This window comes from Monomorium pharaonis, unplaced genomic scaffold (assembly GCF_013373865.1).
Source record: "Monomorium pharaonis isolate MP-MQ-018 unplaced genomic scaffold, ASM1337386v2 scaffold_388, whole genome shotgun sequence".
Lineage (NCBI taxonomy): Eukaryota > Metazoa > Arthropoda > Insecta > Hymenoptera > Formicidae > Monomorium > Monomorium pharaonis.
In genome coordinates, this window is record NW_023415679.1 from 39,318 (window position 1) to 53,086 (window position 13,769).

At 37.0% G+C, this 13,769-nt stretch overlaps 1 protein-coding gene across 1 annotated transcript; it reads left to right on the forward strand.

Moving 5' to 3' along the window:
- Nucleotides 1-476: 476 nt before the first annotated feature.
- On the forward strand, nt 477-2,592 carry LOC118648344. The gene is made up of 3 exons (XM_036294677.1): nt 477-886; nt 1,785-1,838; nt 2,182-2,592. Exons 1-3 carry the CDS (start codon nt 477-479, stop codon nt 2,345-2,347), a joined length of 630 nt encoding a protein of 209 aa, XP_036150570.1. The 3' UTR covers nt 2,348-2,592.
- Nucleotides 2,593-13,769: the final 11,177 nt, after the last annotated feature.

The window sequence follows — 13,769 nt, forward strand, 5'->3', positions numbered from 1 at the left end:
TCGAATTACGTCGAGTGATTTGGTGGATCGCTTTTTGTTGATCCGACGCAATATATGTATATTGCGTGTAGTCATAACAATACAGTTATTCTCTAGTTATCTTCGCTATAAAAATGATTTCCTGGTAAGAGAGCACCATTCGCACTGTTGCTGAACGGCCCTGAACTTTGCGAAACGGGGTTCATTGAATCTTTGAAATCTTGAGATATCGTAATTTGATTGTATATCTTTATAAAGTCCACTCGTGCCATCTTTTACATTATCGCCTCTTTGCGCCAGTCTTCCTCCAGGAACATATCGACCAAAATAGAGCAGAAAAGACTTGTGAGACAAGATCATTGATCGCCCTACCGTTATCACGCGATTAAATATTATAAATAATTTTTGTTACAGCTATAACAATGTCAGCGGTAAACTCGTATATTCGAAGCAACGTAAGAGGGGACGAAATAAGAACAAGACGTATATGAGAGAAAATGGCGTCTACCAGTGGGCACAAGAGAAACGGCTCCAGCTCGAGCATGTTTGCAAACAAACGTACCGAATCGGGGGGTGGTTTCGTCGGTTATAAGCGACTTGAGAGCGGTCACAAACGTGCCGAGAGTATATCCAGTGCCTTTGGCCACAAACGATCCGAGAGTGGCCACAAGAGAAACGAGAGTAGCGGCGGTTTCGGTCACAAGAGGTCCGAGTCTGGCAGTAATTATCATGCCGGTCACCGACGTAACGAAAGTATGTACGCGATGACGGGCCTCTATGCGGAAAGCGCCGGCACTGGCACCGACGATAATGCGGATCCGCTGCAGGTGACCACCGGTAGACTGACTCACGATACCGTCATAAGGTGTCACAGTAGAAATTCCAGTTCTGGCCTTGTGGATCATAGGTAAGCGGAATCAAAATCTCGATGCTATATTGTCTAAATTTTAAGAGAATATGATGATGACTCTGTCTAACATGACTACTCAACAGCTATCCCCTACCCCCTTCAACTTTCGCAGCACTTTGTAGAGAGTATGAAATTTTTTCTTTTTTTTCTCCCTTCTTTCTCTATTATGCTTTGATTTTTTATCGATAAATAACTCTTCAATATGCAATTTGATGTTCTCCAATGTGCGTGTTCGCATTTTTTTAATATGTTTCTTTCTTTATTATTCAAGGAAAAGGTATCGTCCTGTCTTGTGAGTTGGTTTCGAATCGATATTATTTTTACCCTGCGCTTCAGTGCAAATATTCGCTCGTGGAAATATATTTTTGTATATGCCTCATTGAAATGACATGGCCACAAATGTTACAAAATCGCGACTAAGAACGTGAAAAATAACTTGGAGAAGTAGAAAGTGAGAATAGGCGATGGCCATGACACATTTGCCGTGCGTTAAAGAGATTTAGACCTCGTCTTACCTTTTTTCTATTATTTCAATGTTTTTTTCGTTATACTCCATCGTTCACTTTACATTTAATCATGTCAGGAAAAAAAACTTGTTAAAAGTTTTCAACAAGTATGACGAAAATGTACAAACGTTTCTATAGTCAATAAACGACATATACTATCGGCATATTTCTACTTTTATACTTTTAACACCTGAAATGAAAAGATTACAAGCACGACATTTTTGACACATACTTTCGTCACTTTGCGTTATTTCAAAAGAAGATGATGCCTTAATGCTTTATTTTGGCGTAAATAACTTTATGTTATTGGTTAATATAGCAATTTTGTACATCTTACGTCACATAGCATAACGTATTCACATTGTATTTTTTGTTTCTATTATTTTTAGAGATTTTATCATCAAATGTCACAGCAGGAATCCCAGTGCTTCTATGGTGGACAGGTAAAGTTGATATCTCGTTTTGTTCATTGTTACATGCATGTTTATTGTAATTATCGTTATCTATATATTTTCATTATACGCGTGGTATACTAGCTATAAATTTTAAAGAAATTACGACTATGTATTAAATACAAAGAAAGCTATCTTTTTATCAATGCGGTCAGTACGATATATCATCGTTTGCATGGATCGCATTGTAATTTTTCTCTTTCATTGCTTGCGTGTGATTCAACTTTTCTTTTCTGAACTCAATCTTTATCTCTCATAATTACTCATTGTGTTTGCTTTATTCTTACTTTGAGACGTTCAGTTGTTGATTTGTTTCATCTCTTTGAGTATTCAGGGCGGAGAAGGAGAGGGCGCAAACTCCACCGTTTAATCCAGATTCCAAGGACTGTGGGATTCTGAGTTGTAGGCCCGTCTTCATTCAAAGATTTGCCGGAATAAAGATAGGCTATTTAAATATTTTGCATAGTTATTCGGATAAATGCTACGTATATGTTACGTAATCTACATCATTATTTTCATTGTTGTTCAGTTCAATGTTTTCTCCATCGACTACATTATTATTATTTGAACGTCTAATATTTTCATTGTACAGAAAAAATAATTATTTGTTTAAAATGAAAGAGACAGCCCGCGATTCTTGCTGCAGGAAAATTCCTTTGCGCTGTTTATCTGTGACCTTTCATAATCGCTAGTGATGGTTGTTATATTATTTTCCATTTCAGAAATTATTTCTTTTACTTTTCGCCAAATGGCGGTGTACATTGCTCTGGTTTCGATCAAAAACACCCGGAAATCTCTAGTAAAATTATTAATATTTATGTAATTTAGGTAAATATTTTTCTTTAAATGATTTACAATAAAGTAATATAGGTATGTTCAATAACAATATATCAAAAAATAGAAATACATAAACAGTGACTAAAAGTAAAAAATTGTAATTCGTTACAAGATCACGATCAGTGCAAGCCCCAATGGCTACCAAGCCCCTAAAACTCTCAAGAATTCAGAGACTTAACGCTTATGCGTTATCAATTGAATGTGCCCCAATGGCGGCTGGATAGATGCTTTCATTAATTTCTTTGATCGGCTCGATTTAGAAACTACTATAGCTTCGTCACGAGATTTATTAATCGAGTTGCGGTGGGACTTAGATCCAGGAATGAAATTCCCTTGGTAGAAGCACGATAACTCATGGTATTAACAGAAGTGATAATTTAACTCTCTTAGAACAATAGAAAGAGAAAAGAGAGTTCTTTAAACGCGACTGCACACCTCTTCTTCTTTTCGATCAAAAGGGCCCGTAGAGATATGATGATCGTCCTCGCCCGGAAAACGCCGATCGTCCTTCAAGCGATGCAAGCGCGAGCCAGGCGTCGCGAGGACGACAAACACGCCGCATGGACGACGTGACTATTGATGTGGCTCGAGCGATTCGCATTCACGCCTTCTATACGTTCGCTAGCGCGCGGTTTTTCAACACAGAATTAATTTTTAGTTTAAAAATTAGGCTTATTTTAATGTAATATGTTATATGTAATTGTATTATATCCAAAGGCACTTACTCAATGATTAATTATCAATGTGTTTTATTATTTCAGAATTTATAAACTTAAAAACATCGCAAACTTTAAAGATTGTAATTTGCAAGGATAAGAAAGACGTTGCTGTAAAAATTGTAAGTAATTTGTAAGTTATTATTAATATTAACTTACAATCCAGGCATATCCAGAGGCACAGTAGTGCCTCATGCCAAGTGTACGCGCACTGCTGTGCCCATTTACGCGAGGCGTCGTTTGCGAGATTCCGTAGATATCGGATCTCAATAACGGCTGAGAATCGATTAATTTTAAATGGGCTTAATGATAGCTTGGATCCGATTTGTACAACAAAACGTGTTTTTAGTTTTCCACTACGTGACTTACGAGCAAAGATATCGCGATTTAAAGTTTCGCACAAGAGTAAAATATTTTTAAGAAACGTCGTTATTGTCATTATCTAGCGCCTCATCGCCTGGGACAGATGGGTGGGATTTATACTTTTGCTTTTCGTTGCGATAAATGGCTACGACGTAACGGACACGAAATTGACAAGAAGTGTTCGTGTCCGCGGAAGAACAGAACGAGAAGTTACGTATCATGAGTGGCGGTCGAGTCCGCGGTAATCGAGGGTAATGATTAATTCGCGGCCAGTTTCACCGGCGATGATCACTTTGTGACACGTTTCACGGTAGGTTAGTGACGTGTTGACGTGCTGCGAGGTTAATGGTGATTTTAGTTTTATGAATAAATTCCGCGATTATGACATCCGTTAATTACATCGTGGAGGGAAATACGCTGTGCCTAATTTGAAGATTAGTATAACCACTGCGTTGTATAATCAGATAAGTTACACAAAATTTCATTTTTGTATGGAATAAGTATTCTGAGACAAAATTAATACTTTATTATGTTTTATTTGTAGTATATTTAAAGAGAGGAAGAAAACACTTTATTTCAAATTTAAGTAATAGAAGAATAGATGAAAGAAAAAGAGTGTGAATGGTAAGGAGAAGATGTAATTATCTTAAAGCTCGGAATTTACAGAGTGCTCGACAATATGTGGACCTTCAAGGTATGAATCAACGTAATTCCTTTCCAAAAATGATAGGATAGAATGAACGGTTTATTTTTGTCAGAAAGTATTTGTATTATATGTTCTAACTTGTTGTGAGATAATCTTTGCAAAAGATTTAAGAAGAACAAGCTGTTTGATGAGACTATCATATTATTATTTTCATACTTATTATTTGAATTTTAAAGAAAAACAGTAAGAAATTTTATTATGAAAAATTGTTAATCGTTACAAATAATTCTTGGGCATTCATATAAATATATCTCCGATATTGTAGCCTGTGATCATGTTATCGGTAGACCAGCTGTGACATAATCTATATACTTTGTTGTAATTGTTTTAGATAAGATTCAACACATTGCAAAAAAATAAACCGTTCATTTTATCTTATCATTTATTAAATAAATTTTACTTTTAACTAAATTTTATATTTATCATAAAAACTTATTGACACACACACACACACACACTTATGTAAAATGTTTATTAATAATTCATTTATAATTTTTAGGTTTACAAATTCAGGAAAGTCATACATAAGGGACTGCTACTTCTCTTGGCCTCATATCACATGCCCTGGATTTGTGTTTAACAATACTAAATATATTGCGCTTGTTGGATCGGTCCACTGTTCTGGCTGATTGATTTATTGATTTTCTGGGGAAAAGTGTTGTCAGCTGTTTTTTTGGGCTTGACAACGCAAGAAAAACAAGGAGTTGAATCTCGGGTCTAGCGCTGAGGTTGACGTGCATCCTTTACTTCGAATAAAACCTGTACGTTTCGAGTAAAAGTGTGTCTTATTCCTTTCCGCGGGCGCGCGTGTAACATTTTGGGGGCTTGTCCGGGATCCATTCGTCGTATCCTGCGAAACGCGCGCGATTTTTAGTGACTTGTGCGTGGGGGTGAAAGTGTGTGAGGAAAGGAATATGATCACTCCCCCGTTCTCCTGTTGTGACTAGTTCTCATGTTCTAAGCTGCTGCAAAGCACGGACACTCGGGGCTCGGAGCAGGAGTCGGCGACGCTGAAGGGCTTTCTTGGAGGAGATGCGGTTGTTGCGCGAGAGCCAGGCACGGAGGAAAGAAGAGTTTACTGCGACGTTGCATCGTCACGAAGAGGAGCTCCGCCGGCTACAGCTAAGGGCCACCGCACAACTCTTCCATAACGCGTTACGTTACGTTAAGTACTCCATACGAACCTAAGTTGTACTTAAAATTTAACTTAAATCAACGCACAAAGAAATCCTTAACGTAAGTTCTTAAGTTCTTACGTTAAGGATTTCTTTGTGCGTTGATTTAAGTTAAATTTTAAGTACAACTTAGGTTCGTATGGAGTACTTAACGTAACGTAACGCGTTATGGAAGAGTTTGTGCGGTGGCCCTAAGGCCTATGGCACACGCTTTTCGTAAGACGTAACAGTAGGTTTTGACCAATTACATACTCGATTTAGCCAGTTACGGTCGCCCAATCCAATGCGTCGAAATCTTACTGTTACGTCTTATAGAAAACGTGTGTTTCTCGCTTAAGTCTTTTCAATAGTAGAGCCGTGGGGGAGGACGCGTCTAGCGGAGCGTGCGTCGGGAGAGTGCCGCTGGAGATAGCGCGGGCGCGTGCGCGGAGGAAAGTCGTGGGCCTTCGGGTTTCAGCCTGAAGCTGGGTATCAATAGTGTTTTTCCCCTAGGGCGGAAACGTGAAAAGTGAAAAGTTCAAGTTACTGTCTCTTTCTATTCAACACCAATAGAAAGAGATAGTTACGTAAAACTTTTCACTTTTCACGTTTCCGCCCTAAGGAAAAAGTTACACAATCGCTGCCCTGAAGCCCGACGTTCGACGGAAGTGTTCCGCTGTGGGAGTACCTCTCTCGGTTTTCTCTTGTTACGCGCGCGAATCTTTGGGACGACGCGAAGAAATCCGTTGCTCGCGCCGCTAGTTTGAGGGGAAAAGCGTGTGCGGTCTTAAAATTTTTCGAAATTTGGAGGAGTTAGATTATGAGGAATTAAAGTCGAAATTGGAAGTGCGTTTCGGAGAAAAATCTGCTTACGCAGAATTGTTATTCGCTTTTACTAGCCATAGGCAGAGACACTGGGAGGACTACGCTTCGAGAGGCTTCGCGTCTAGCTTACCCTGAATGTCCTTTTTCGGTCCGGGGAAAAATGCTTGCGCGCAGTTCGTGTCCACTCTTTCTAATAATTTTGTGAGGAAAACTCTTCAACACGAAGGAGTTTTCTCGTGAAATTGGCAATTGAAAGGGCCAAGGCTGTTAGAGTTATTCAGGAAGGAAATTCCGGAAACGGGAAAAGGTTTTATTCCAAATTTAAGAATAATTTCGAGAAAAGAGAGGGGGAAGTGCGCAAGACGAGGAGAATTTGGGGAAGGAAAAGGCAAATTAGGAAATCAGAGCTCAGGATCATTAGAAATAAGAACTGTTAAAAATTAAGTAAAATTGGTTTTGTTTTTTGCCTTTACTGTTTGGTTTTTCAGAGTTTCTCGTCGTGGAAGAAAGTCGGGGTAAAGAAGTCTCTTGAGAAGCGTTCCGTTAAGATCTTCAAGAACGACCTGCTTTGTCTACGCGGGAGAATTTCTTAATTTTAAGAAGACTATCTCACCCATGGTTTTTGAGCCGTGGTTTTTCCATGGGTCAAAGGGCGAATGGCGAGGCAGGGACTAGAGGAGTCCTTAAGGATAACGGGTTTCACGATGATTATCCCCCTCTTGTCCGAAGAAATGAAGAGGAAGCACTGCCGAGGAGGAGTTTCTCTTCGCGGGACCAATCTTCTGAAGCCTTGGAGATCTTGCTATAATTCTCCGGAGAAAGAACGAGAAGGAAGTTATTTCTGAGGCTAGATGTTGAAACCTGTAACGGCAGGCTTGGTAACTCGGACAACAATTCGAGGTAGAGCAGGATCGTAGTTCCTGGAGCATCGCGGCTGGAGAGGGTCCTTCTTGAAGAAACAGAGGGAGCTTGATGTAGGAACTGGAACGGCAAGCTCGGTAACTTGGACAGCAGTTCGAGGTAGAGCAGGGTCGTGGTTCCGTGTGCAGGAGGATAGTAGTAACTATCCGAGGATTAGCGACTCTCCACTCTCGAACTGAACAAGTGATGGCTAGCTTTCGCCGGCATTATAAGTACAATTTAATTTAAAGTAATCTAGCGTTATACATATAATGTAATTGTAATTGTTTTGCTACACATGCAGCATTAATGCAGATATATCCGGAACTAAGGATAGAGTTTTATTTATATAAGGATAAAGATAGTTTTATTTCCACAAGGCTGTTTGGGGGGACTTCTATAATGAATAGCTCATGCTAATGGCGGGGGTCCCTTCGTTAGGTCTGAGGTAGAGTGGAAGCTGGATGGGGTTTTTAGTGGGTAGGCTATGTGGGTGTTATTGATTCGTTCCAATGCACTCGCATAGAATCCCACACTATCCAGGAGTACCGGGCTCCTGGATGTCTTTTGAAGATTTTCCCCATCCGCGTAATCAAAAAAAAAAAAAAAAAAAAAAAAGAGTCGTGGTTCTGGGAGGCATCACGTCTTCAATGTTTAGTTGTCGGGACGACAAATTGCGAAGAAAGGGTTGCAGTGTTGGGCCTGTTGGATCGGTCAGCTGTCTTGGCCGGCCGATTTATTGATTTTCTGAAAGAGAGCGTTGTCAGCTGTTTTGGGCTTGAAAACGCAAGTAAACAAGGAGTTGAATCTCGGTCTAGAGCTGAAGTTGACGTGCATTCCTCAAAATGTTACATGCGCGCCGTGAAAAGGAATAAAACACACCTTTACTCGAAACGTACAGCTTTATTTGGAGTAAAGGAATGCACCGAGATTCAACTCCTTGTTTACTTGCGTTGTCAAGCTCAGCTGACAACGCTCTCCTCCAGAAAATCAATAAATCGATCGGCCAGGACGGCTGACCGATCCAACGGGCGCAATAATACTATAAGGTGGCCATATTCATTTTACAAATCTTTGCATTGTAGCGACGTTGTCAATCTCAATGTATAGGAACTTGGAGGAATGGATTTATTCCAATCAATGCTACAATACTCACTATTTAATTTGGATTTCATTATTGAGTGAGGGAGAAATTTATATATTATTATTAAAAACTTTTAAATATTTACTTTCTAATAGTTTACTTATCTGAACATGTATTTGTAATTTTTAAATTTAATTTTATGTATTATTTATTATTTTTACAGACGTTATTTATATATTTACTGTTTGCTTATTAAAACTTTATTATTATTAAAAATTTAGATCTCATTTTATTTACTCAAACATCTTGTATAATATTTATTATAGAAGCTTGTTGATACACACATAACACAGATACACATGCACTTATGCAGAATGTTTATTGGTAATTAATTATGATTTTGTAGGCTTGCAAATTCAGGAAATCATACATGTTTTGTGGAAAGTGAGGGATTAATCTACACTTCTCTACTTTCGTAGTCAATTTTAGTGCCCTCGAATATGTATAGAAACTTGGAAAAATTGATTTATCTCAGTCAGTGCTACGATACTCACTACTCACTTTGGATTTCATTATCGAGTGAGGAGAAATTTTTATATTATTAAAAAACTGTGATGTGATATTAACTGTAAATCATAAGTAATAAAAAAACTATATTTCTTTGATGGTTTTATAACTACTGCCATATTACAGTCATTTACAGTTTAGATAATCTGTATTACAAGATCTAACTTGTTCCGAGAAAATCTTTGCAAAAAATTTAAGAAAGAAACAAGCTATTCACACGTCCGTCTAACGTGAGACCCAGAGACAATTCATTATTTATTCGCGTTGTCAAACTTATGACAGCTGACAACGCTCTTCACGAAATCAATATACCGATCAGTCAGAACAGCTGACCGATCAAACGGGCAGGGGTCGTAACATTATTATATAATATATTTTATGTATTATTTTAAAGTATATAATTTTAAATAACTTATAAATTATATTATATTTTTATGTTGTTCCATATTTCATTTTTCCTCTCTAACTATCTATATATCTATTTATCGATCTTGTTCGAGATCTCGATCGCGACGCGATCGTCCCGACGGGAATACCGGAACTCGCTCACGAGTTGAGCGTGCGCCGTGGATAGCGCGGATATGAGGATCCACTGAAGGAACGAGGAGAGAAGCGAAGTTACTCAAATTGCGATATAATTATCAACGACATCAGTCATTTATTTTCACCAAATACGGGAATGCGATCGACGTCTCGTGTCGCGCAAAGACGATCGGAATCTTCTGGTCCGTCTCTCTCTAACGCAGCCTGAATCGCGGATCGGAGATCTTGCTGAGACTCGTATTTGAGACTCTCGCGGCAGCGAAAATCTTGCACGCGAGGCGGTAGACGGTCGCGAGCGCTCCACGATCGTCGATGCATCTCAACAATATAATTACACTTAACACGCCGTCACTACGGAAATTATCGTTCGGCGACGGGAACAAAAAAGGTTTATCGTTGTGTTGACGCTCTCGGCGGCGCGGAATGATATCTCGAAGCAGCGGGCCGGAGTCGGAAGGAGATCGATTTGTTTCTCTGTTATCCCGACGGGATAACGTGACGAAATTATTCTTCGCGCACTTGTCCGAACGGCGAATGAGAGATGACGCGAAGCGGGGAACCAATTTCCCGAGCGAGATACGCGACGATAGAAAAGGAAGCGGAGAGCCGACGGCTCTCAAATTTTGAGACTATGTCAGGGTCCCGTCGTTACGATAGGGTGTTTCGACGGAGATTGACAGACTTAGACTGACAGAGCATGCGATGTACCACACCATCCCTTGCTCTCGCTCAGGATATCGCTCACCCGCCACGCTCCAAGCGCTCGCTGGCCACGTGAGGTCCAGGGTATCGACGCGCAAACCGATCTCCACGCCGCGAGCGAGAGTTGTCGACGATTTGTTGAATCTCAAACAGATCTTTTTCCTGAAAAGTACACGAAATGTCAAATTAATTAACAAACAATCTTTAAATTTCTTTCCTAACACAACAAATAAATTTACCTGATATTTTAGTTTCTTATTTCATCTCCTTCTACCCTTTCTCTCTCTCTCTCTCTCTCTCTCTCTCTCTCTCTCTCTCTTTCTCTTTCTCTTACTTTAAAACTATTCTGATTACCCAATTTTCTTCTTTTATTCTTCTTTATGTGTTAATCTCTTTTGTTTCTTTTTTCTTTTTTTGTTTCTCCTTTACCAAAAAAAATCTTCCACACTTCTATAACGACAGTCTTAACATTAAAAAAAAAAACTGTCACGCGACTGTCAAAATTAAACTTTACAATTGTCAAAACACATTCGCGAAACGAGACAAGAGAGAGAACCAATCAACATCACGCAAAGAGGCCTCAAGGAATTGATACGAACGAAATTCACTCAAGTAACACGCCTTTTTTAGAAAGACTAAAACACAACATTGCGCGCGCTTCGCGCGCGCCACTTAGCATTTTTATATTAAACATTGCACTATTCTTCTTCTGTAATATTACTCTCACACACTTTATCATATTTAATGCCCTTCTCTATCTCACGCTCCTTCACTCTTCTTCTCCCCCTCTCTAAATTATTAATTATATTATTAATTATATTAATTATATTATTTTCATATTGTTCAATATTACTGTCACATTTTACCTTCTTATTTAATCCCCTTCTTTATCTGTCACGCTCTCTCACTCTCTCTCTTCCCTCTCTCTTCTCCTCTCACTCTCTCTTTCTCTCACTCTCTCTCTCTCTCTCTCTCTCTCTTTAAACACAAATTATTATTTATATTATATTTTCATATTGTTCAATATTACTGTCACATTTTACCTTCTTATTTAATCGCCTTCTTTATCTCTCACGCTCTCTCACTCTCTCCCTCCCCCCCTCTCTCTCTCTCTCTCCCTCTCTAAACACAAATTATTAATTATATTATATTTTTATGTTTTTTAATATTACTCTCACACACACTTTACCTTCTTATTTAATTCCTTTCTTTATCTCTCGATTGATTTAACATCTTTTTTTTTAGATAGGATAATTCACCAAATTAAATAATTCACCAAATGAAATTCGTTGCCTTTATTTAATCAAATTTTAACCAAATACGAGTATCATTCACTGCTGTCACTTGCGAGCTGTCATTACATTACATTTAACTTACGCAACACGAAGTAAGCGCAGCGAGAGAACCAATCAGCATCACGGAAAAGAGGCAACAATACTTTCGAGACTTTCGAGTATCGATGACCATCTCCATTTTAAGATAGGAAACTAGAACAATACAAGCGCGCGCTACGCGCGCACCTTTGTTCAATTCTGTTTTGAGAATTTATTTATCATATCAAAAAATGTTTAGGCTAACTGTTCCAATTTCTACGGCTTTAACGCAAAATAACTTAATAAAATATTTGTTTTTTGCTCTGCTATTTTTTTTTAAATATATGACAACGCATGATTAGGTAAACGGTAATATATGGCACGTTCAGTTCGCCTTTCTTAAATTGCAAAACCTTTTCAACGTTTAAATTAAATTATTTTATTAATTCATTAAATAGAATAAATACATTAATATGTTATAAACAACTTTTTAACTATTTTTCTTTATTTTATTTTATGCTTTTTTTATTTAATAACATTTATATTTTTTTCTTTAATATTTGTAAAAATAAAAATTTATATACTTAATTTACTGTTACTTTACTGTTACTCGTGAAGGATGTATCTGTCAATTTTATGCCCATTGAAACCTTTAACACCCATTAAAACCTTTTTGAGTAAAATTAAAGTCAAAATAATAAGGTCAATTTTATAATTCAACAAAACAAATAATAATTTATTAATTAAAACAAAATAATTAAATTACAATTTAACTATCCAAATTTTAACGAATTTCCCCAAAAAACGAATTTCCCAAATAAACTTTTAATGCCTTCCAAGAACGAACTCGTGAAAAAGCAACATAAAGTTGTCTATGATTGAAAACATCTTTACGCAGATCTATTCCTATTTTATCAAACCTGTGATTTATTAATCGTCATAGCAAAACCTATTTTTAATCGGAAATTGTCTTCTTTTAAAAGTAAAAGCATATACATTTTTGCAATATAATGTTATACGGTTTAGAAAAACAGTTTCTCCTGCTTTGTCATCTGTTAAAATTTTGCATTTTAATAAATGATTTGCAAGTTTTATAATCATTAATCTAGTACCATTGCATAGTCCTTCATTGATACTTAAATTGCATATTAACATTACAATACAATTTGGTCTTAAACGTAATTCATGAGGTGGAAGAGATGGTGGAGATAAACTATTTAAATATTCTGGTGGTAAAGATTCGCCGATATTACTATTATCACCATAGTTTACGCTTTACAGCCACTATCTACACTTGTATAAATCGTTCTTCCGTTATATTTAATAATTCGACAACTTGTTTATTTATTTCATCTACGTCTTTATTTCTACCTTATAATATTGCACGTTAGTTACTTTATTAAAATCTTTTTTCGTATTAATTCGCCATATATATCTGTGACAATATTTGCGTTAGATGATGATATGCAACATTTCTGGAATTTGTATGTTATCATTTAAATCATTTAATTTTTATCACCTAAATCTATTAAAAATTTTGCAAATTTAATTTCTTCTGGAAAAACACTTGCATGTTTTTTGTTAAAGAGAAATTTAAAAGATTTTCAGCATAAACTAAATTTAATAGAAAGATTTATAACTTACTTCGAGTACTTTCGTACTTTAATTAGAAGAAGTTGTCTATAATCACCGCCCAATATGAAAAATTTTCCAAATGGTAAATTATTATGCATAATATCTCATAATGTTCAATCCATAATATCTAGAGCATATTGTGGTACCATTGGTGCTTCATCTCAAATAAAAATGTCTACTTGTTTTAAATTTTGAGCTTCCTTGGATTGAATTTTAAAGATAATGATGATTTAACAAATAATGGAACTGGTAATCCAAAAGTTTTATGAACTGTTCTTCCAGCAGAAAGTAATGTTGGCTGCAATGCCTGTAAAAGCCATTGTACATACCTGTTTATTTTGTATTTTGGCTAAGTATAAATAGTTGTGTATACAAATGTTTTTCCTGATCCACCCGGACCATCAATATAAAAACAATTATTATTATGATTGTTATTATCCAATCTGTTTAATATTAAATCAACTATTTTTTGTTGTTGTTCATTTAATCGATTATATTGTCTAGAGCCAATTTCCATAGCTCGTTCTAGTGTTACATAGTCACCCTCTTTGTTATTTACAATTAATTGTTCCATTTG

Bases quoted from the DNA above. Each gene is read 5' to 3' on its own strand.
- LOC118648344 (XM_036294677.1), top strand. From the start codon at position 477: ATGGCGTCTACCAGTGGGCACAAGAGAAACGGCTCCAGCTCGAGCATG. The intron at 887-1,784 runs GTAAGCGGAATC...TATTATTTTTAG, and splicing joins TCTGGCCTTGTGGATCATAG to AGATTTTATCATCAAATGTC. The intron at 1,839-2,181 runs GTAAAGTTGATA...TTGAGTATTCAG, and splicing joins AGTGCTTCTATGGTGGACAG to GGCGGAGAAGGAGAGGGCGC.